This window comes from Schistocerca gregaria, chromosome 10, assembly GCF_023897955.1.
Source record: "Schistocerca gregaria isolate iqSchGreg1 chromosome 10, iqSchGreg1.2, whole genome shotgun sequence".
Lineage (NCBI taxonomy): Eukaryota > Metazoa > Arthropoda > Insecta > Orthoptera > Acrididae > Schistocerca > Schistocerca gregaria.
In genome coordinates, this window is record NC_064929.1 from 118,308,401 (window position 1) to 118,331,448 (window position 23,048).

General features: G+C 44.0%; 1 protein-coding gene across 2 annotated transcripts in view; it reads right to left on the reverse strand.

The window, feature by feature from the left end:
* The window catches only part of LOC126293451 (uncharacterized), a 693,872-nt gene that overhangs the window by 596,087 nt on the left and 74,737 nt on the right, over window positions 1-23,048 (reverse strand). Inside the window, exon 1 of one of the 2 annotated variants that reach the window (XM_049986685.1) lies at window positions 21,291-21,470. The exons of the other annotated variant lie outside the window; for it this stretch is intronic. Within the exon in view, the coding sequence (XP_049842642.1) occupies window positions 21,291-21,358 (68 nt within the window). The 5' untranslated portion in view covers window positions 21,359-21,470. Of the gene's footprint in view, window positions 1-21,290; window positions 21,471-23,048 lie in introns of those variants that run through there. 2 annotated transcript variants of the gene reach the window in all.

Consider the following 23,048-nt stretch of genomic DNA (forward strand, 5'->3'; position numbering starts at 1 on the left):
GTTGTTGACAATTGTAACTACTGTAATTTCGAAAGTTTGTCTGCCTGAAAATGTACTGTTGTCCCAAGCATATTGCAACAAACGGTGTATTTCTATCGCTGCTCGTTTAGTTTTTATTGCCGTTTCAAATATACCGGTCATTTTTTAAACACCCTGTAAAAGCAGAATTTCACATATTTATATACAACGTAACTTATAGCTTAACGCATCCTACAACAACAAAAAAATCGTAACTGACAGTTTTTTTGCGTCTTCGATACAGTGCGCCATCACAAAGAGATGAGTTTTATCCAAAGCACGAGGTAGGCTTTAAGGATATCCAACAAATATTATCGACATATCGACAGAAAAAAATATCGACGTATCTGCCTATAAGAATATCGGTTGTTCATTATAGGGCTGTATATATAACTATTGATTTATTCTTAGATATTGTGATCATCAACAACCTAGTAGCCTGCCTATGCCCCTTTGTGCAAGAATTGAAAGGAAAACAATGCACATTCACGCTTGGCGATAACCACTTGGTAATGATTGTAATTACACTTTCCTGTCTTTTTTTTTTCATTTCTGCAAACGCCAGCGAACTAACAGTTATAGCATCAAAATTGCGTGGTGAAGCTAAGCGTTGCAGTTTGCGTTGGTAGGGCAGAGCGCCGATTACGTCATCATGTCCCCTCACATGTCTCTGCCCACCGCAAAGACCGATCTTGTCTTTTAGATTTTTGTTCGTCATTTTCAGCAACTATTTTTGAAGAATGGCGATCTGAAGAAATATCACGATAGTTGCGTTAAAATTGTTTATGGGGGGATGTTGATGAAATTGACCAAAGATGTCAATCTTCGATTTATTTTTTTTATTTGTTAGAACAACTGATGGCCAATAAGTTCCCAAAGTTTCAAAGTTGAAATCGCATCCGAAGTGCCTGAAAATTAATTGTATTGCTGTTTCAAATATACCGGTCATTTTTGAAACACCCTGTATACACGGCGGAACGATCACCAAGATAAAATAAGGGAAATCAGAGCTTGTACGGAAAGATATAGGTGTTCACTCTTTCCTGTTTTTTTTTTTTTCTCATTTCTGCAAACACCAGCGAACTAACAGTTATAGCATCAAAATTGCGTGATGAAGCTAAGCATTGCAGTTTGTGTTGGTAGGGCCGAGCGCCGATTACGTCACCATTTCCCCTCACATGCCTCTGCCCACAGCAAAGACCGGTCTTGTCTTTTAGATTTTTGTTCGTCATTTTCAACAACTATTTCTGAAGAATGGCGATCTGAAGATATATCACGATAGTTGCGTTAAAATTGTTTAAGGGGGGGATGTTGGTGAAATTGACCAAAGATTTCAATCTTCGATTTTTTTTTTTATTTGTTAGAACAACTGATGGCCAATAAGTTCCCAAAGTTTCAAAGTTGAAATCGCATCCGAAGTGCCTGAAAATTAATGAAAAGTGTGACGCGGCCTCCCCGCCACACCCACGTTTTGAAGCCGTACTTCGCCGGCCGAAGTGGCCGTGCGGTTCTGGGCGCTACAGTCTGGAGCCGAGCGACCGCTACGGTCGCAGGTTCGTATCCTGCCTCGGGCATGGATGTGTGTGATGTCCTTAGGTTAGTTAGGTTTAATTAGTTCTAAGTTGTAGGGGACTGATGACCTCTGCAGTTCAGTCGCATAGTGCTCAGAGCCATTTGAACCAATTTTTTTTGAAGCGGCGCTTCAATATCAGCTCAGTGAACAACGATTCTGTGCGTTACTTTCAACCAAACGTGTGCGGGATACATTTAGAAGGCCTGATACACGCTCTTTGATTTTGTAGATCATATTTGTCTCTGTTCCGTATTTTACAAACAATAACAAATTAGCTGCATCGTTTATGACGAAGTTTTTTTTTTTTTTTTTTTTTTTTTTTTTTTTTTTTTTTTTTGCCTTGCGGTACTAACGGAGATTTATACAAGTGTTCGATTCTTTCTTCATTCAGTTATGCCACGACCACAAAAGTGTATAAAAAACTGGATAAACTGCGTTTGAATAAGTTAGTGAATGGAAGACTAGAGAAACAATGACAAACCAGCAATGAGGCTACGTGCGAAGTAAGAACATATGCTGATTATGGAAACTCGTCTCCTAGCAGCTTCAAGCGAAAAATTGGGGAGGCGAATGGTGCATACTACAGTGATGAATCTCTGTACACTGCATTTAGATTAATTGACCTTGAATTATTGGCTGCACCAGTGAAATTTACTTGTGTTTGTAAGAGGCAGATTGTAGATGACGGTAATGGAGTAGGCCTGGCAGCCAATCTGCACATTGTGTGCAAAAAATGCGATGCTGTTAGCTCATTCAGAACTTCTAAATGTAAAACCTGGTACTATGAAGCCAATATGAGGTTTACCTACGGATTGAGGTGCATTGGAGTTGGGGAAGAAGGGGGACATTTATTATGTGGAACAATGAATATTCCAGCGCCATGTCTGCGATTTACACAAATAAACTGTGTACTGGAAAACATAATTTCTGACGTGTGTTATGACAGTATAATAACAGCTGCAGTAGAAGCTATTGCAGACAATGGCCTGTTAGATGAGAACGACTCTGGTCACGTTAGAACAGATCTTGTAGTGTCATGTGACGGAACACTCATGAAAAAAGGGGATACGTCATTATATGGTGTGTCAAGTGTGATAAGTATTGACACAGGTAAGGTGCTAGATGTTCAGGTATTAGCAAATTCTGCCATAACTGTGCACTTAGTGAAGAATGTGAAAAAGATGTAAAAGAAATAATTGTAGCAAAACATTCTCTGGTTCTAGTGGTGGAATGGAAGGAGCTGGTATGCAAATTATTTTTAAGAGATCTGTCAAGGAGCGTGGTGTCAGATATGTGAATATCTAGAAATCTACTCTGTAGGAATCAGCATGGGTTTCGAAAAAGACGGTCGTGTGAAACCCAGCTCGCGCTATTCGTCCACGAGACTCAGAGGGCCTTAGACACGGGTTCACAGGTAGATGCCGTGTTTCTTGACTTCCGCAAGGCGTTTGACACAGTTCCCCACAGTCGTTTAATGAACAAAGTAAGGGCATACGGACTATCAGATCAATTGTGTGATTGGATTGAGGAGTTCCTAGATAACAGAACGCAGCATGTCATTCTCAATGGAGAGAAGTCTTCCGAAGTAAGAGTGATTTCAGGTGTGCCGCAGGGGAGAGTCATAGGACCGTTGCTATTCACAATATACATAAATGACCTGGTGGATGACATCGGAAGTTCACTGAGGCTTTTTGCAGATGATGCTGTGGTGTATCGATAGGTTGCAACAATGGAAAACTGTACTGAAATGCAGGAGGATCTGCAGCGAATTGACGCATGGTGCACGGAATGGCAATTGAATCTCAATGTAGACAAGTGTAATGTGCCGCGAATACATAGAAAGATAGATCCCTTATCATTTAGCTACAAAATAGCAGGTCAGCAACTGGAAGCAGTTAATTCCATAAATTATCTGGGAGTAGGCATTAGGAGTGATTTAAAATGGAATGATCATATAAAGTTGATCGTCGGTAAAGCAGATGCCAGACTAAGATTCATTGGAAGAATCCTAAGAAAATGCAATCCGACAACAAAGGAAGTAGGTTACAGTACGCTTGTTCGCCCACTGCTTGAATACTGCTCAGCAGTGTGGGATCCGCACCAGATAGGGTTGATAGAAGGGATAGAGAGGATCCAATGGAGAGCAGCGCGCTTCGTTACAGGATCATTTAGTAATCGAGAAAGCGTTACGGAGATGATAGATACACTCCAGTGGAAGACTGTGCAGGAGAGACGCTCAATAGCTCGGTACGGTCTTTTGTTAAAGTTTCGAGAACATACCTTCACCGAAGAGTCAAGCAGTATATTGCTCTCTCCTACGTATATCTCGCGAAGAGACCATGAGGATAAAATCAGAGAGATTAGAGCCCACACAGAAGCATACCGACAATCCTTCTTTCCACGTACAATACGAGACTGGAATAGAAGGGAGAACCGATAGAGGTACTCAGGGTACCCTCCGCCACACACCGTCAGGTGGCTTGCGGAGTATGGATGTAGATGTAGATGGTGACTCCAGTGCACTCAAGTCTGTGAATGAGCGCAAACCTTATGGAGAACTTTCAGTTGAAAAACTTGAATGCATAGGTCACACCCAGAAGAGAATGGGCTCAAGACTGAGGAAACTTGTCATTGACATGAAGGGCAAAAGTTGGAAAACGGGAAGGGCATTGGTGGACACAACAGACTCGCAAAGAAGATGACAGACTCTCTTAAAGTGTATTATGGCAAGGCTATCAGATAGAGCCTGTCCAGTGCAAATAACATGGAAAGTGCAGTGTGGGCTTCATATTTCGACATGGTGTCAACAGATGAACAGCCTATTGACCATCTGTGCCACTTTAGCTGGTGTAAATATCTACAAGCTCAGAGGGATAACAACCCCTACATTCACAAGGAGAGGCTTCCAAATTGTACCCTGGATCTTGCCAAGCCCACTTACAGGTTTCTAGCCGACCCTGCACTTCTCAAAAAGTGTGTTCATTGCAAATCACAAACTCCAAATGAGTCTCTAACTTCATACATTTGCATCTGCTAAGTTGTCAGAATTGCAACTTATGACGCAGTTCTTGTATTTAATTATGGGAACGCTGGGAGGATAAGGTATTGGAAAGAATGGGCTTCAAGATAGGAAATTTAACTCAAGACGTGCTTACAGCGCGTCTCTGCAGCTGAAAAGTCAGTTGAAGACCTGCTAAAGGAAAGAAGACAGACAAGAAACCGGAAGAGAAGTCTTTAAGGGAAAGACGACCCAGAGTACAAATGTGGTGCCTTCTGAAGAAGTGACGTAAGGAAAAAAGTTAGGTCGAACTTGTGTTTCCTGGAAAGTTTGTTTTTTAAAGTTTATTTACCTCTTCCTTAGATTCTATGAATGCTACAATTATGAAATTTTGTACACATATTTCCGTAAAGCTAATAAACGTTGTCTCTAGAGCAAATTTTGAAATTCTGATTGCAAGATGAGATATGGAGCAAAGTGCTTGGAATTTTGCATCAGTTTAAAATTATTCTTGTGGAATTATAATTAAAAAATTATGAAAATTCTCCTATTTGACGTATTTCAAAAACCTCATGAGAGAAGCTTACAACATATAAAGAGATGAACCAGAAAAATGTTTGTAGAAATTTCTTGAACGCTTTCTGAGAAAATGGAACATACATTATATTAGAACAAATAAGCCCTCGGTCACAAATAGTAAGTCAAAATTGACCAGGTTTCGACGCTACTATGAGCGTTGTCTTCAGAATTAAACTAACTGTTCTAAAACATAATTAGGTATATAATACATTAATAAAATGTAAGTTTGTACTGACTGGAAAGAGATGCAGTACTTAGAAGCCACATTTTTAAAAAAAAAATCTATGCCGGAAAGGCGACGTCATGAATAGTTGTAAATAAGGTAAGATGGCGAGCCGCTAAGGGCTGCTCGTACTTGAGTGAACACGGCTTTTTTTGTTGCAAGCCGTGTTCACTCAGGTACGAGCAGCCCTTAGCGGCTCGCCATCTTACCTTATGTGAGGTTTTGGACGGATTAAATAAAAGGTTGCGAACGTTAGGTGTTTTCTTTGATTTAATGAAGGCATTTGGCATAATACGGCAGAAGTTGGACCATTATGGAGTAAGAGGAGTACCTTACAATTGGTTCACCTCTTACTTTAAGAACAGAAAGCAGAAGGTAATTCCCCGGAATATTGAGAGTTGTAGTGATGTTCAGTCCCAATGGGACACTGTTAAGTGGGGCGTTCCCCAAGGGTCGGTGCTGGGGCCAATGCTGTTTCTTATTTATATAAATGATATGCCTTCCAGTATTACAGGTGATTCAAAAATATTTGTGTTTGCTGATGACACCAGCTTGATAGTGAAGGATCTTGAAACGGAATCAAATAATATATAGTTCATGAAATAAGTTCGTGGCTTGTGGAAAATAATTTGATGCTAAATCACAGTTTTTACAGTTTCTAACTCTTAATTCAACAAGAACCGATATTTTGATCAGACAGAATGGGCATGTTATAAGCGAGACGGAACAGTTCAAGTTCCTAGGCGTTCGGATAGATAGTAAGCTGTTGTGGAAAGCCCACGTCCAGGATCTTGTCCAGAAAGTAAATGCTGCTTTATTTACCATTAGAACATTATGTGAAATAAGTGACAGTTCAACACGAAAAGTAGTCTACTTCACATATTTTCATACGCTTATGTCGTATGGTATTAGTTTTTGGGGTAATTCTTCTGATTCAAAAAGGGTATTTTTGGCTAAAAAACGGGCTGTTCGAGCTACATGTGGTGTAAGTTCGAAAACCTCTTGTCGACCCCTATTCAATAGTCTGGGAAATCTGACATTGCCCTCACAGTATATATTTTCTTTAATGCCGTTTGTTGTTAGCAATATTAGCCTATTCCCAAGAGTTAGCAGCTATCACTCAGTTAATACTAGGCAGAAATCAAACCTGCATGTGGAATGCACTTGCTTTACTCTTGTGTAGAAAAGTGTGCAGTATTCTGCTGCATCCATTTTCAATAAGCTACCACCAGCACTCAAAAATTCAACTAAGTACCTGGGTGTTAAAATTACGAACAACTTCAGTTGGAAGGACCACATAAATAATATTGTCGGGAAGGCGAGCCAAAGGTTGCGTTTCATTGGCAGGACACTTAGAAGATGCAACAAGTCCACTAAAGAGACAGCTTACACTACACTCGTTCGTCCTCTGTTAGAATATTGCTGCGCGGTGTGGGATCCTTACCCAGGTGGGATTGACGGAGGACATCGAAAGGGTGCAAAAAAGGGCAGTTCGTTTTGTATTACCACGTTATAGGGAAGAGAGTGTGGCAGATATGATACACGAGTTGGGATGGAAGTCATTACAGCATAGACGTTTTTCGTCGCGGCGAGACCTTTTTACGAAATTTCAGTCACCAACTTTCTCTTCCGAATGCGAAAATATTTTGTTGAGCCCAACCTACATAGGTAGGAATGATCATCAAAATAAAATAAGAGAAATCAGAGCTCGAACAGAAAGGTTTAGGTGTTCGTTTTTTCCGCTCGCTGTTCGGGAGTGGAATAGTAGAGAGATAGTATGATTGTGGTTCGATGAACCCTCTGCCAAGCACTTAAATGTGAATTGCAGAGTAGTCATGCAGATGTAGATCTTAGCAGTAGCCCAAACTCTTGTAAGTCCAAACTGAAGAGTTTCCTGATGGCTCACTCCTACTCTGTCGAGGAGTTCCTGGAAGAGCTAAAAAATTAAGCAAATTCCAGTGTTACATTGTTGATTTTCTTTATTTAAACTTAAGACTTAACGTCTTAATGTGTTTTTTTATATTTCATTTTATCTGTTTCTACTATCGTGTTATAATTCCATGCATTGACTCGTTCCATGACCATGGAGACTTCTCCTTAATTTGGTCCCACGGAACAATAAATAAATAAATAAAAATAAATTAATTAATTAAAACTGTGTGCCGGACCGAGACTCGAACTCGGGACCTTTGCCTTTCGCGGTGAAGTGTTCTACCAGCTGCGTAAGTTGTGACGAAGGGGCGTGAGTCGTGCTTGGGTAGCTCAGTTGGCAGGTCCAGAGTTCGAGTCTCGGTCCGGCACACAGATTCAATCTGCCAGGACGTTTCTGCCATACTGAGGCGTACGCAGCGCGTGACGCGCAGGTACCACTAGGGGTGGAATCAGAGCGGAAAGCGGCTGGCGTGAAGCAGGCTGTGTGACACGCTACGGCACTGTACGTGCAACGCCGGCGGCCGGCGCTCTGGAAATAACACGACCCGTGCAGTCTCGTCTCCCCACAGGGCAGGCGCGCGCTCGGCCGGAGAAGCCCCTCCCTGCTCAGCTGCAGGCTGCCTGCCTACACGTGCCGAAAAGCGCTCCAGAGCCTACTTACCTCTCTGCCGTACCGCATCTCACTACTGCCAGTACCGCAGACAGTAAACTCAGGGTAGCAAAACCAGCACTACGCAAATAAAGTACTGTTATACGGGTCACAACACGAGACTACTGATGGCAGAGGCGACGAATTTATGACAAATAAATAAAAAAAACCGTCTCCACCACTTCTTTATTTCATGCCTGGAACCGGAAATTGTTCTCTATAAACATAAACGATTTGGCACCAATGTGCGATTCTTAGCTGATGATGCCGTGGTGTAGAGGAAGATACCGAAATTGAGTGAGTGTAGGACGAAACAATATGACCTTGAAAAATTTTCTAGTTGTGTATGAAGATAGTAAATGTTCTCGAAAGAACACATATTGATGACCATGCAGCTTCTCTTGAATAAATGATAATTAACTGAAACTCTCAGCTGACGACAGATGATGTTGATATACCCCCATGGGGATTGCCCGACATTTTCAGCTGTCCCCATTGAAGTATTTCAACAACACCTGTCGGCAGCTGAGAGTTTCAGCCAATTATCATTTTATAGTTGGTATGATGAATCCGTGAATCCGTATGATGAATTCCGTAGAAATACTGGAACACGTGAGGCAATACTCACCTTACGACTTATCTTAAAGGACCGTGCGACTGCTACGGCCGCAGGTTCGAATCCTGCCTCGGGCATGGATGTGTGTGATGTCCTTAGGTTAGTTAGGTTTAAGTAGTTCTAAGTTCTAGGGGTCTAATGACCACAGCAGTTGAGTCCCATGGTGCTCAGAGCCATTTGAACCATTTGAACTTATCTTAGACGAAAGATTAAGGAAAGGCAAACCTACGTTTCTAGCATTTGTAGACTTAGAGAAAGCTTTTGACAATGTTCACTGGAATACTCTCTTTCAAATTCTAAAGGTGGCAGGGGTAAAATACAGGGGGCGAAAGGCTATTTACAATTTGTACAGAAACCAGATTGCAGTTATAAGAGTCGAGGGGCGTGAAAGGGAAGCAGAGGTTGGGAAGGGAGTGAGGCAGGGTTGTAGCCTCTCCCCGATGTTATTCAATCTGTATATTGAGGAAAACAGTAAAGGAAACGAAAGAAAAATTCGGTGTAGGAATTAACATCCATGGGGAAGAAATAAAAACTTTGAGGTTCGCCGATGACATTGTAATTCTGTCAGAGACAGCAAAGGACGTGGAAGAGCAGTTGAACGGAATGGACAGCGTCTTGAAAGGAGGGTATAAGATGAACATCAACAAAAGCAAAACGAGGATAATGGAATGTAGTCGAATTAAGTCGGGTGATGCTGAGGGAATTAGATTAGGAAATGAGACACTTAAAGTAGTAAATGAGTTTCGGTATTTGGGGAGCAAAATAACTGATGATGGTCGAAGTAGACAGGACATAAAATGTAGACTGGCAATGGCTGGAAAAGCGTTTCTGAAGAAGAGAAATTTGTTAACATCGAGTATAGATTTAAGTGTCAGGAATTCGTTAGTATTTGTATGGAGTGTAGCCATGTATGGAAGTGGAACATGGACGATAAATAGTTTGGACAAGAAGAGAATAGAAGCTTTCGAAATGTGCTACAGAAGAATGCTGAAGATTAGATGGGTAGATCACATAACTAATGTGAGGAAGTATTGAATAGGATTGGGGAGAAGATAAGTTTGTGCACAACTTGACCAGAAGAAGGGATCGTTTGGTAGGACATGTTCTGAGGCATCAAGGGATCACCAATATAGTATTGGAGGGCAGCATGGAGGGTAAAATCGTAGAGGGAGACCAAGAGATGAATACACTAAGCAGATTCAGAAGGATGTAGGTTGCAGTAGCTACTGGGAGATGAAGAAGCTTGCACAGGATAGAGTAGCATGGAGAGCTGCATCAAACCAGTCTCAGGACTGAAGACCACAACAACAGCAACAATGATGAATCACAGCTAGCTCTAAAAAAACATTACTTGGCTCTGAGCACTATGGGACTTAACTTCTGAGGTCATCAGTCCCCTAGACTTAGAACTAGTTAAACCTAACTAACGTAAGTATATCACACACATCCATGCCCGACGCAGGATTCGAACCTGCGACCGTAGCGGTCGCGCGCTTGCGGAATGAAGATAATTAGCAACAGTTAACCCGTAATGTTCAGATACAATACTGATAGTGTGTTGCTTTTCACAGTCAAGTCGTTTAAAAATATCCGGGCGTAACACTGCAAAGCGATATGGTGGAACGAGCGTATGAAAACTGTGGTATCGAAAGTGAATGATCGACTTAGCTTTATTGGGAGAATTTTACTAAAGTGTGGTTCGCCTGTAAATGAGACCGCATACAGGGGATTGGTGCGACCTATTCATGAGTACCGCTCTGGTATTTGGGATTCGTACCAGGTGAGATTGAGAAGGAAGACATCGAAGCAATTCAGAGGCGGGCTGCTAGATATGTTGATCCGGCCGGAGTGGCCGAGCGGCTCTATGCGCTACAGTCTGGAACCGCGAGACCGCTATGGTCGCCGGTTCGAATCCTGCGTCGGGCATGGATGTGTGGGATGTCCTTAGGATAGTTAGGTTTAAGCAGTTCCAAGTTCTAGGGGACTGGTGATCTCAGATGTTAAGTCCCATATTGCTCAGAGCCATTTTTTTGCTAGATTTGTTACTAACTAAAACGGGAATGCCAGGAGGGAAGGCGACGTTCTTTTCGAGTAACACTATAGACAAAATTTAGAGAAGCAGTATTTGAAGCTGAATGGCGAACGATTCTACTGCCGCCAACATACTTTGCGCATTTGGACTACGAAGATACGAGAAATTAGGGCTTATATGGAGGCAAGCAAACAGTCGTTTTTCCCTCGCTCTGTCTGCGAATGCAACAGGAAAAGAAATGGCTAGTAGTGGTAGAGGGTACCCTCCGCCACTCACCTTACGGTGGTTTGTGGCGTATCTACACTATGTGATCGAAAGTATCCGGACACCCCAAAAACTTACGTTTTTGATATTAGGCGCATTGTGCTGCCACCTACTGCCAGGTACTCCATATCAGCGACCTCAGTACTCATTAGACATCGTGAGACAGCAGAATGGGGCGCTCCGACATTGATGTAAAACTGTATTTTGCGGCGCCAGACGCGAAAATTAACTGCAGCACGGATTCAAAGCGGTAGCCCGCAATAAACGATTTATTATTTATAACGAAAAAAAGATCACGGTTTCCTAAGACATGAAGTCAATTATGAGATGTAGTAGCAACTTTAGGGGTCCTCCACGGTAATGTGTTGCGACCCTAGCTGTTCACGTTGTATACTAATCACCTGGGAGGCAATATTTACAGCAACCTCAAAACTTTTACAGATTATGCAATTGTCTATGATGAAATACCGTCCGAAAAAAATTTACAGAAATGTTGAGTCCGACCTTCATCAAATGCTTCAAATGGCCATGAGAACTATGGGACTTAACTTCTAAGGTCATCAGTGCCCTAGAAAGAACTTCTTAAGCGTAACTAACCAAGGACATCACACCCATCCATGCCCGAGGCAGGATTCGAACCTGCGACCGTAGCGGTTGCGCGGTTCCAGACTGTAGCACCTAGATCGGTTTGATAAAAATAATAAAAACAAGCATTAGGTGCTAAGATTTTTTAATGCAGTTTTGAAATATACATGCTTCAATTAGATTCGAAAAATGTCTTGGAGATGACGTCCTTGTTGCTGGATACCAATTTGTATCCTCTCCCGAAAGATACGCATGGCTCTCTCCAACATGTTATTCCGCACGGCTTCAATTTCCTGACGAATGGAATTCTTCAGGTCATCGATTGTGTGAGGCTTGTTCATTTAGACATTAGATCTTAAATATCCCCACAAAAAGATGTCGCATATCGACAAATTGGGTGAGCGAGGGGACCAGTAAACGTCACCATATCTCCAAGAAACATGTCCTGGGAACATCTGTCGAACCACGGATGCTCTAGCCGTGTGGGCTGTGGGAGCGCCCTTCTGAAACCATATTTCTCTCATGTTCATTTGACGCCTTTCAATTTCTGGACGAAGAAAGTTGTTTAACATTTTAACGTGGCGCGCTGTTGGCACAGTAACCGCAGTTCCTCCCTCTTCAAAAAAATAGGGCCCAACAATCCCCATCTTTGAAATGCAGCACCACACTGTTACTTTTAAACTGTGGAGAGGTCTTTGGTGTAATGCATGTGGGTTCTCCGGCGCCCAATACCGACAATTTTGAACATTGACGTAACCGTCTACATGAAAATGTGCTTCCGTCACTCATGACGACTGTAGCATCTACATCTTCCGTAAAAATTTCGACCATTACGCGACAAAACTCTCTGCGCTGCACAAAATCCCCTTCACTAAGCTGATGGAGCGGTTGGAAGAGCAGCTGAACGGAATGGACAGTGTCTTGGAAGGAGGATATAAGATGAGCATCAACAAAAGCAAAACGAGGATAATGGAATGTAGTCGAATTAAGTCAGGTGATGCTGATGAAATTAGATTAAGAAATGAGACACTTAAAAGTAGTAAAGGAGTTTTGGTATTTGGGGAGCAAAATAATTTATGGTGGTCGAAGTAGAGAGGATATAAAATGTAGACTGGCAATGGCAAGGAAAGCGTTTCTGAAGAAGAGAAATTGGTTAACATCGAATATAGATTTAGGTGTCAGGAAGGCATTTCTGAAAGTATTTGTATGGAGTGTAGCCATGTATGGAAGTGAAACATGGACGATAAATAGTTTGGACAAAAAAGAATAGAAGCTTTCGAAATGTGGTGCTGCAGAAGAATGCTGAAGATTAGATGGGTAGATCACATAACTAATGAGGAGGTATTGAATAGAATTGGAGAGAAGAGGATTTTGTGGCACAAGTTGACCAGAAGAAGTGATCGGTTGGCAGGACATGTTCTGAGGCATCAAGGGATCACAAATTTAGCATTGGAGGGCAGCGTGGAGGGTAAAAATCGTAGAGGTAGACCAAGAGACGAATACACTAAGCTAACTATTTGTAGTATCGTTCCGAGAACCGATCGCGGTCCTCTGGTTTGGAGCCGAGTGGAAGGCTTAAACCAGAGGCTCAGACGATTCTGCGGAGAGCTGGGGTGCAAATTTCTCGACCTCCGCTATCGGGTGGAGAAATGTAGGGTCCCCCTGAATAGGTCAGGCGTGCACTACACGCCGGAAGCGGCTACGAGGGTAGCGGAGTACGTGTGGAGTGCACATGGGGTTTTTTTAGGTTAGAGAATTCCCTCCCTAGGCCCGACAAGACGCCTCCTGAGACGCGGCAAGGCAGGAGTAGGCAAAATGCAACAAGGAATAACAATATTAATGTGCTAATAGTAAACTGCAGGAGCGTCTATAGAAAGGTCCCAGAACTGCTCTCATTAATAAACGGTCACAACGCCCATATAGTACTAGGAACAGAAAGTTGGCTGAAACCAGACGTAAACAGTAATGAAATCCTAAACTCTGATTGGAATGTATACCGCAGAGATAGGCTGGACAGTGAAGGGGGAGGCGTGTTTATAGCGATAAGAAGTGCAATAGTATCGAAGGAAATTGACGGAGATTCGAATTGTGAAATGATTTGGGTGAAGGTCACGGTTAAAGCAGGCTCAGACATGGTAATTGGATGTCTCTATAGGCCCCCGGGCTCAGCAGCTGTTGTGGCTCAGCACCTGAAGAATAATTTGGAAAATATTTCGAGTAGATTTCCCCACCATGTTATAGTTCTGGGTGGAGATTTTAATTTGCCGGATATAGACTGGGAGACTCAAACGTTCATAACGGGTGGCAGGGACAAAGAATCCAGTGAAATATTTTAAGTGCTTTATCTGAAAACTACCTTGAGCAATTAAACAGAGAACCGACTCGTGGCGATAACATATTAGACCTTCTGGTGACAAACAGACCCGAACTATTTGAATCAGTTAATGCAGAACAGGGAATCAGCGATCATAAAGCGGTTATTGCATCGATGATTTCAGCCGTAAATAGAAATATTAAAAAAGGTAGGAAGATTTTTCTGTTTAGCAAAAGTGACAAAAAGCAGATTTCAGAGTACTTGATGGCTCAACACACAAGTTTTGTCTCAAGTACAGATAGTGTTGAGCATCAGTGGACGAAGTTCAAAACCATGGTACAATATGCGTTAGATGAGTATGTGCCAAGCAAGATCGTAAGAGATGGAAAAGAGCCACCGTGGTACAACAACCGAGTTAGAAAACTGCTGCGGAAGCAAAGGGAACTTCACAGCAAACATAAACATAGCCAAAGCCTTGCAGACAAACAAAAATTACGCGAAGCGAAATGTAGTGTGAGGAGGGCTATGCGAGAGGCTTTCAATGAATTCGAAAGTAAAGTTCTATGTACTGACTTGGCAGAAAATCCTAAGAAATTTTGGTCCTATGTCAAAGCGGTAGGTGGATCAAAACAAAATGTCCAGACACTCTGTGACCAAAATGGTACTGAAACAGAGGATGACAGACTAAAGGCCGAATTACTAAATGTCTTCTTCCAAAGCTGTTTCACAGAGGAAGACTGCACTGTGCTTCCTTCTCTAGATTGTCGCACAGTTGACAAAATGGTAGATATCGAAGTAGACGACAGAGGGATAGAGAAACAATTAAAATCGCTCAAAAGAGGAAAGGCCGCTGGTCCTGATGGGATACCAGTTCGATTTTACACAGAGTACGCGAAGGAACTTGCCCCCCTTCTTGCAGCGGTGTACCGTAGGTCTCTAGAAGAGCGAAGCGTTCCAAAGGATTGGAAAAGGGCACAGGTCATCCCCGTTCTCAAGAAGGGACGTCGAACAGATGTGCAGAACTATAGACCTATATCTCTAACGTCGATCAGTTGTAGAATTTTGGAACACGTATTATGTTCGAGTATAATGTCTTTTCTGGAGACTAGAAATCTACTCTGTAGGAATCAGCATGGGTTTCGAAAAAGACGATCGTGTGAAACCCAGCTCGCGCTATTCGTCCACGAGACTCAGAGGGCCTTAGACACGGGTTCACAGGTAGATGCCGTGTTTCTTGACTTCCGCAAGGCGTTTGACACAGTTCCCCACAGTCGTTTAATGAACAAAGTAAGAGCATACGGACTATCAGATCAATTGTGTGATTGGATTGAGGAGTTCCTAGATAACAGAACGCAGCACGTCATTCTCAATGGAGAGAAGTCTTCCGAAGTAAGAGTGATTTCAGGTGTGCCGCAGGGGAGTGTCATAGGACCGTTGCTATTCACAATATACATAAATGACCTGGTGGATGACATCGGAAGTTCACTGAGGCTTTTTGCAGATGATGCTGTGGTGTATCGAAAGGTTGCAACAACGGAAAATTGTACTGAAATGCAGGAGGATCTGCAGCGAATTGACGCATGGTGCACGGAATGGCAATTGAATCTCAATGTAGCGAAGTGTAATGTGATGCGAATACATAGAAAGATAGGTCCCTTATCATTTAGCTACAAAATAGCAGGTCAGCAACTGGAAGCAGTTAATTCCATAAATTATCTGGGAGTACGCATTAGGAGTGATTTAAAATGGAATGATCATATAAAGTTGATCGTCGGTAAAGCAGATGCCAGACTGAGATTCATTGGAAGAATCCTAAGGAAATGCAATCCGACAACAAAGGAAGTAGGTTACAGTACGCTTGTTCGCCCAATGCTTGAATACTGCTCAGCAGTGTGGGATCCGCACCAGGTAGGGTTGATAGAAGAGATAGAGAAGATCCAACGGAGAGCAGCGCGCTTCGTTACAGGATCATTTAGTAATTGCGAAAGCGTTACGGAGATGATAGATAAACTCCAGTGGAAGACTCTGCAGGAGAGACGCTCAGTAGCTCGGTACGGGCTTTTGTTAAAGTTTCGAGAACATACCTTCACCGAAGAGTCAAGCAGTATATTGCTCCCTCCTACGTATATCTCGCGAAGAGACCATGAGGATAAAATCAGAGAGATTAGAGCCCACACAGAAGCATACCGACAATCCTTCTTTCCACGTACAATACGAGACTGGAATAGAAGGGAGAACCGATAGAGGTACTCAGGGTACCCTCCGCCACACACCGTCAGGTGGCTTGCGGAGTACGGATGTAGATGTAGATGTAGATTCAGAAGGATGTAGGTTGGGAGATGAAGAAGCTTGCACAGGATAGATTAGCATGGAGAGCTGCATCAAACCAGTTCAGGACTGAAGACGACGACCACCACCACCACCACCACCACCACCACCACCACCAACAACAACAACAACAACAACAACAAGCTACTGGACGATAATTATCTTGTACAGGTGAAACTTCAGATCATGATGTAAGATGCGGTGAAGCGAACGACGTGACGTACCAAGCGCTACAGCCTGCCGTGTAGCCGATCGCTTCGGACTAGGAAGAACTGCTGTTCTCACTCTGTCTACATTTTCTGGAGTACGAACTGAACGTGGAGACCAGGTGGTTTCTTTTTGATCGCAGATCCAGAACTTCTAAACGCCGCAACCCATCGGAGTACAGTATTTGGATCAGGCACTGCAGCTCGACATCCAACTCTAAAATTTTGACGGAAAAGACGTTGCACTGTGACTACGGAATCATTGTTTCTGAACTACTGCTCGACAAGGGACACACGATGCTCCAACGCTCCATAGCGACTGGAACTGCATTGTATGGGCAGTCTGCCAACATTCATTCAAGGTCAAAACCCCCTCTCGTCGCCGTGTACTAGCGCTTAAAAAACATACGTTTCCTGTGCTCCACCCTGTATATAAATAAAGTCGCACTTGCATTTCGCACGCTCCCTGCAGCGTGGGAAAGGGGACCACGGCTCCACCGCTGTACTGACGAGTTGGTGGCGGTTTCACTAGTGGGACACTCATACAACACTTTCTCATGCTTTCCCGCGAAGCAGACCACGCAACTGTCCACAAAAGGCACGTAAAAGGCAAACCGTCGCATTTGTTAAATGAACACGACGAGTGTCAACAAAGACATTCTCTTCTACGCGTGACAAATGATAAGTCATCGAAATTTGCGAGCAGGTTACCTTACAGACGTTCTGAAGCATATGTTATTAGTGTTAGTGCACACGCATCGCACCACAGCTATTAAAAAAAATTGTTCAAATGTCTGTGAAATCTTATGGGACTTAACTGTTAAGGTCATCAGTCCCTAAGCTTATACACAACCTAAATTATCCTAAGGACAAACACACACACACCCATGCCTGAGGGAGGACTCGAACCTCCGCCGGGACCAGCCGCACAGTCCATGACCGTAGCGCCCTAGACCGCTCGGTTAATTCCGCGCGGCGCTATTACCCATTCGGGACGGTGCATCACAATGCTGAATTAAATCCGTAGTGCCCTCGAGATGGTAAACTTGTTGTTGACACCTCCAAGAGCTTAAGATGCAACCCCTCCTGGTTTTCTGCACAATTAAACGTCCATCCCGTCATAGCAGTAATTGCCTTTCGTCTGAGCCCTCCGTGTGTCGTTTGCGTTAAGGCTATACCTCACGTAATTACACAAAACATGGGAAAGCTGCTCCAGGAAACTTAACCGACTGGACGGTTCCGTTCACGATCTGACCGCTGTTTGTGTATCAGATACGACATACAAACTATTCGGAATAGAGTCACAGATGCTATCGAAGATTCTCTTAATTCACAGTCCAACGAGTAATACAATGAGAAATGCACCACATTCATTCAATTAAACATTATCCACACTAGCGAAAAACATTCCAAAGCAAAAAATTAATGTAGAGTGATGAAATTTCGAGAATACATTTATCTAGGTAACATACACTGCACGATCACAGATAATGTAAGCGCGAGATAAGGCACTGCAAATGTGAAATGCTGGTGCATTAATAGCCTGTGTAGCCGCCAGAATGTTGAATGCAAGCATGCAAAAGTGCATGCACTGTACTGTACAGGCGTCGGATGTCAAGTTTTTGGAAGGAAGTTCCATGGATGTTGCATATGATCGGTCAGTACAGGGACAGTTAATGCTGTTTGTGAATGATGTCCCATATGTGCCCGATTGGAGACAGATCTGGTGATCGAGCAGGCCAGGCAACATTTCAGTACTCTGTCCAGCATGTAGGGGCACCACAGCGGTATATGGGCGAGAATTATCCTGTTGGAAAACACTCTGTGGAATGTTGTTCGTAAATGGCAGCTAAAAAGGTCGAACCCCCGGACCAGGCAACATTTCAATACTCTGTCGAGCATGTTGGGGTACAACAGCGGTATTTGGGCGACAGTTATCCTGTTGGAAAACACTCTGTGGAATGTTGTTCGTGAATGGCAGCACAAAAGGTCGAATGGCCACGCTGAAGAAATAAAAACTGCAGTCAGATTGCGTTAGATAACCACTGCTGTCATACGAAATCGAGCCCCATACCATAACTCCAGAGTGTCTGGCACACAGGTAAGTTGGTTACAGGCCCTCAACTGGTCTCCTTCCCACCACACGGCCATCACTGGCATCGAGGCAGAACCAGCTTTCATCAGAAAACACAGCAAATATCCACCCACCCCTCCGATCAGCACTTACCGAAGTCTGGCAGCAACACTAGGAGAAAGGATGATCTTCACTACTCATGGTTAGATCTAAATTTGGCTCAGAAGGGAGTAAATTATGCTGCGACAAAAGTCTTTGGTACTTTACCCAATAGCATCAAAAGCCTAACAGATAGCCATAGAGCATTTAAAAGGAAATTAAAAGAATTTCTGAATAGCAACTCCTTCTACTCATCAGATGAATTTTTGGATATAGTAAGCAGGCAGTTTCCCCACCACCCATCAAAAAAAAAAAAAAAATTGTCATTTCATATTTTGTGTAATGTAATATCTTGTACAGACACCTTTTATTAACCGTGCACGTTCCACATCATTACGAAGTGTCGTATTCATGATCTATGGAACCAGTAGTAATCTAATCCAATCTATTTCGGAAATCGTTAGGGACTGCAATATTCCGAGATCCACAGTGTCAAGAATGTGTCGAGAACAAATTTCATAGGTCGACAGACTTCACTTAACGACCGAGAGCAGCGGCGTCTGCGTGGATATGTCAGTGCTAACAAACAAGCAACACAGCTTGAAATGACCGAAGATGTCACTGTGGGACGCATGGCTAACGTACCCGTTAGGACAGTACGGTCGAAATACGGCATCAGTGAGCTATGGCAGCGGTCGACCCGCATGTGTGTCTTTGCTAGGAGCACATCGCCTGCAGCGCCTCTTCTGGGCTGCTGACCATATCGATTGGAACCTAGACGAATGGAGAACCGCGGGCTGGTCGGATGAGTCCCGATTTCAACTGGTAAGAGCTGATGGTGCGGTTCGAAAGTGGTGCAGACCCCACGAAGCTATGGGCCTAAGTTGTCAACAAGGCACTGTGCAGCTGGTGGTGGCTCCATAATGGTGTGGATGTGTTTACATGGAAGGCACTAGCTTCTCTGGTCGAACTGTACCAATCAGTGACTGGAAATGATTATGTCAAAAATGGCTCTGAGCAGTATGGGACTTAACTTCTGAGGTCATCAGTCCCCTAGAACTTAGAACTACTTAAAGCTAACCAACCTAAGGACATAACACATATCCATGCCCGAGGCAGGATTCGTACCTGCGAGCGTAGCGGTCGCGCGGTTCCTGACTGTAGCGCCTAGAACCGCTCGGGCACACCGGCCGGCATGATTATGTCTGGTTGCTTCATTTCTAGCCATTCATGGACTTGATGCTCCCAAACAACGATCGAATTTATATCGATGACAATGCACCATGTACTGGGCCACAAATGTTCGCGACTGGTCTGAACATCATTCTAGATAATTCAGGAGAATAATCTGATCACCCAGGTAGCACGACATGAATCCCAATGAACATTTATGGGGTATAATCGAGAGGGCAGTTCGCGCACAAAATCCTGTACCGACAACACTTTCGCTATTACGGGCGGTTATAGAGGGCAGAATTGTTCAAAAATGAGATTTTCACTCTGCAGCGGAGTGTGCGCTGATATGAAACTTCCTGGCAGATTAAAACTGTGTGTCGGACCGAGACTCGAACTCGGGACCTGTGCCTTTCGCGGATAAGTGCTCCAATCTGCCAGGAATTATCATATCAGCGCACACTCCGCTGCAGAGTGAAAATCTCATTCTGGAAACATCCCCCAGGCTGTGGTTACGCCATGTTTCCGCAATATCCTTTCTTTCTGGAGCGTTAGTTCTCCAAGATTCGCAGGAGAGCTTCTGTAAAGTTTGGAAGGTAGGAGACAAGGTAGCGGCAGAAGTAAAGCTGTGAGGACGGGGAGTGAGTCGTCCTTGGGTAGCTCAGTTGGTAGAGCACTTGCCCGCGAAAGGCAAAGGTCCCGAGTTCGAGTCTCGGGCCGGCACACAGTTTCAATCTGCTGGGAAGTTTCATATCAGCGCACACTCCGCTGCAGAGTGAAAATCTCATTCTGGAAACACCCCCAGGCTGTGGCTAAGCAATGTCTTCGCAATATCCTTTCTTTCTGGAGTGCTAGTTCTGCAAGGTTCGCAGGAGAGCTTCTGTTAAGTTTGGAAGGTAGGAGACGAGGTACAGAAGTGAAGCTCTGAGAACGGGGCGTGAGTCGTGCTTGGGTAGCTCAGCAGGTAGAGCACTTGCCCGCGAAAGGCAAAGGTCCCAAGTTCGAGTCTCGATCCGGCACACGGTTTTAATCTACCAGGAAGTTTCATATCAGCGTACACTCCGCTGCAGAGTGAAAATCTCATTCTGGAAACACCCCCAGGCTGTGGCTAAGCAATGTCTCCGCAATATCCTTTCTTTCTGGAGTGCTAGATCTGCAAGGTTTGCAGGAGAGCTTCTGTTAAGTTTGGAAGGTAGGAGACGGATACTGGCAGAAGTAAAGCTGTGAGTACCGGACGTGAGTCGTGCTTCGGTAGCTCAGTTGGTAAAGCACTTGCCCGCGCAAGGCAAAGGTCCCGAGTTCGAGTCTCGATCCGGCACACAGTTTTAATCTACCAGGAAGTTTCAGAATGGCTCAATATTTCTGCAGGGAGCTTACAACAACTTGTCAGGTACACGCCGGAGCAAAAAGAGGTCCGAGATTAGGAACTGTCCCATGACTTTTGATACCTCACTGTATTATTGTAGGAGGTATTTTTCTAGTTTTTACCAGTACTACCTCCTGCAGAAATATGTGACACACCTTTTTAAATATACAACGCAGCCGCGAAACACTGCTGATGTCACAGGTTCAAAACCAAACTTAGGTGGTTATCAAGAAAGAGTTACACAGACGAAAAAATGCGGACCTCTTGAAATCCTCGCAGCGTCGGCAAACTGCCTGCTTCCGATGGCCGGGTCCGTGCAGCGTAGCCATCACGGTGCCGCTGACATAACACAGGACGGGCTGGGGTTGTCACTTGCTGCACCGCGGAACACGCGAGACTGTGAACGCCGCAACACGCAACCACGGACAACGCACCGCATGCTCCAGATGCCTGGCGGCTACTGAGCAGCCAGATGTGCGACAGCGGGCCACGCGTGAGACGGGCCGAGTGGTGGGGGGAGGGGTGACCGGGTGGGGGAAGTCGCGAGTGCGAGGGGAGGGGGGAAGCGAACGCAGCCTCGTGGACCCGACCGAGGCCGGCTGGTGGCTATTCTACTCCACTGTGGCGACAGGCGACCGAGATACGAGGCCATTTCGATTGTTTAAACCAGTGGCTTATTCGTATCGATGAAGTGAATCCTGATAATCGATTGTTCGATTAATTCTCACGTTGCGGTCTTTTCCGCTTCCTCGTATGGGCCAACAAAGGACCACGTGCCAACCCCAGTTCCTTATTCATTATTCTCTTCTTTCCTTGCACTACTCTTTCACCTCTGTACTATGTCTTTTTTCCCTGTCCTCTGATTACGTCACATCAGTTTTTCTCACACACCTACCTTGGAATCCTTCCATATTCAGTACCTTTTCACTAAACACTTCTCTGTCAGTTGTTTCTTCAACTTTTGTATTATCGAATCCTGCCTCGAGTACGGATGTGTGTGATGTCCTTAGGTTAGTTAGGTTTACGTAGTTCTAAGTTCTAGGGGGGACTGATGACCTTGGATGTCAAGTCCCATAATGCTCATAGCCATTTTTTTTTAGTTTTTAAAAAGTTTTCCTCAATTTCTTCAAGTTTCCACTTTTAAAAACCTCTGTTACTTCTTCTAATTATCTTTGCTGGTTCCTTTCTTTGCTGTTTAAATTGATTGTAGTGTTCAATTTTTCTTGAGCATTTCCATTTTTTTTTCCATTTTATGCGCCTCTCTTTTGACGCTCATTCACATACTTCATTCTACCATATATTCTTATCATTTTTGATCGACTCAAATATTTTTCGTGCAGCATTATTAATGTCTGCAGATAATTCTGGCCTGTTGCCATGTTTATCTGTCTTATTGTCGCCTTGCCTTTTTGAATCGATTCTTTTGTTGTGGTAAACAGTTATGTACTATTTTTTATTAGTTCTTGGCCTATAAAGCATTCGACTGGAATCACTTAGATCCCAGAAGCGCATATAACACTTACATTCTTCTGGCACCAACATCTCATTCTCTTCAGACCACACCATCGCTCACGCAACTCATGTCAGGAAGAGAAGCAGACAAGACAGCAAACGAAAGCGTTGTGTAACTTCAAAAATGGTTCAAATGGCTCTGAGCACCATGGGACTTGACTTCTGAGGTCATCAGTCCCCCAGAACTTAAAATTACTTAAACCTAACTAACCTAAGGACATCACACACATCCATGCCCGAGGCAGGACTCGAACCTGCGACCGTAGCGGTCGCGCGGTTCCAGCCTGTAGCGCCTAGAACCGCTTGGCCACTCCGGCCGGCGTCCTGTAACTGCTAAGTGGAAAGGGCGCGATCTTTCTTTGGCGGTTCGCTAAAACACCGACAAACAGCGGAACACGAACGAACACTAGCGAATGCCGTTTGCTCAGGCGCGCCTAGTGTCCACACCGGAGAGAACTCTCGCCCGCTTTTGCGCGTTCGCTCCGGCGCAGTGGAGCCTTGCGATCT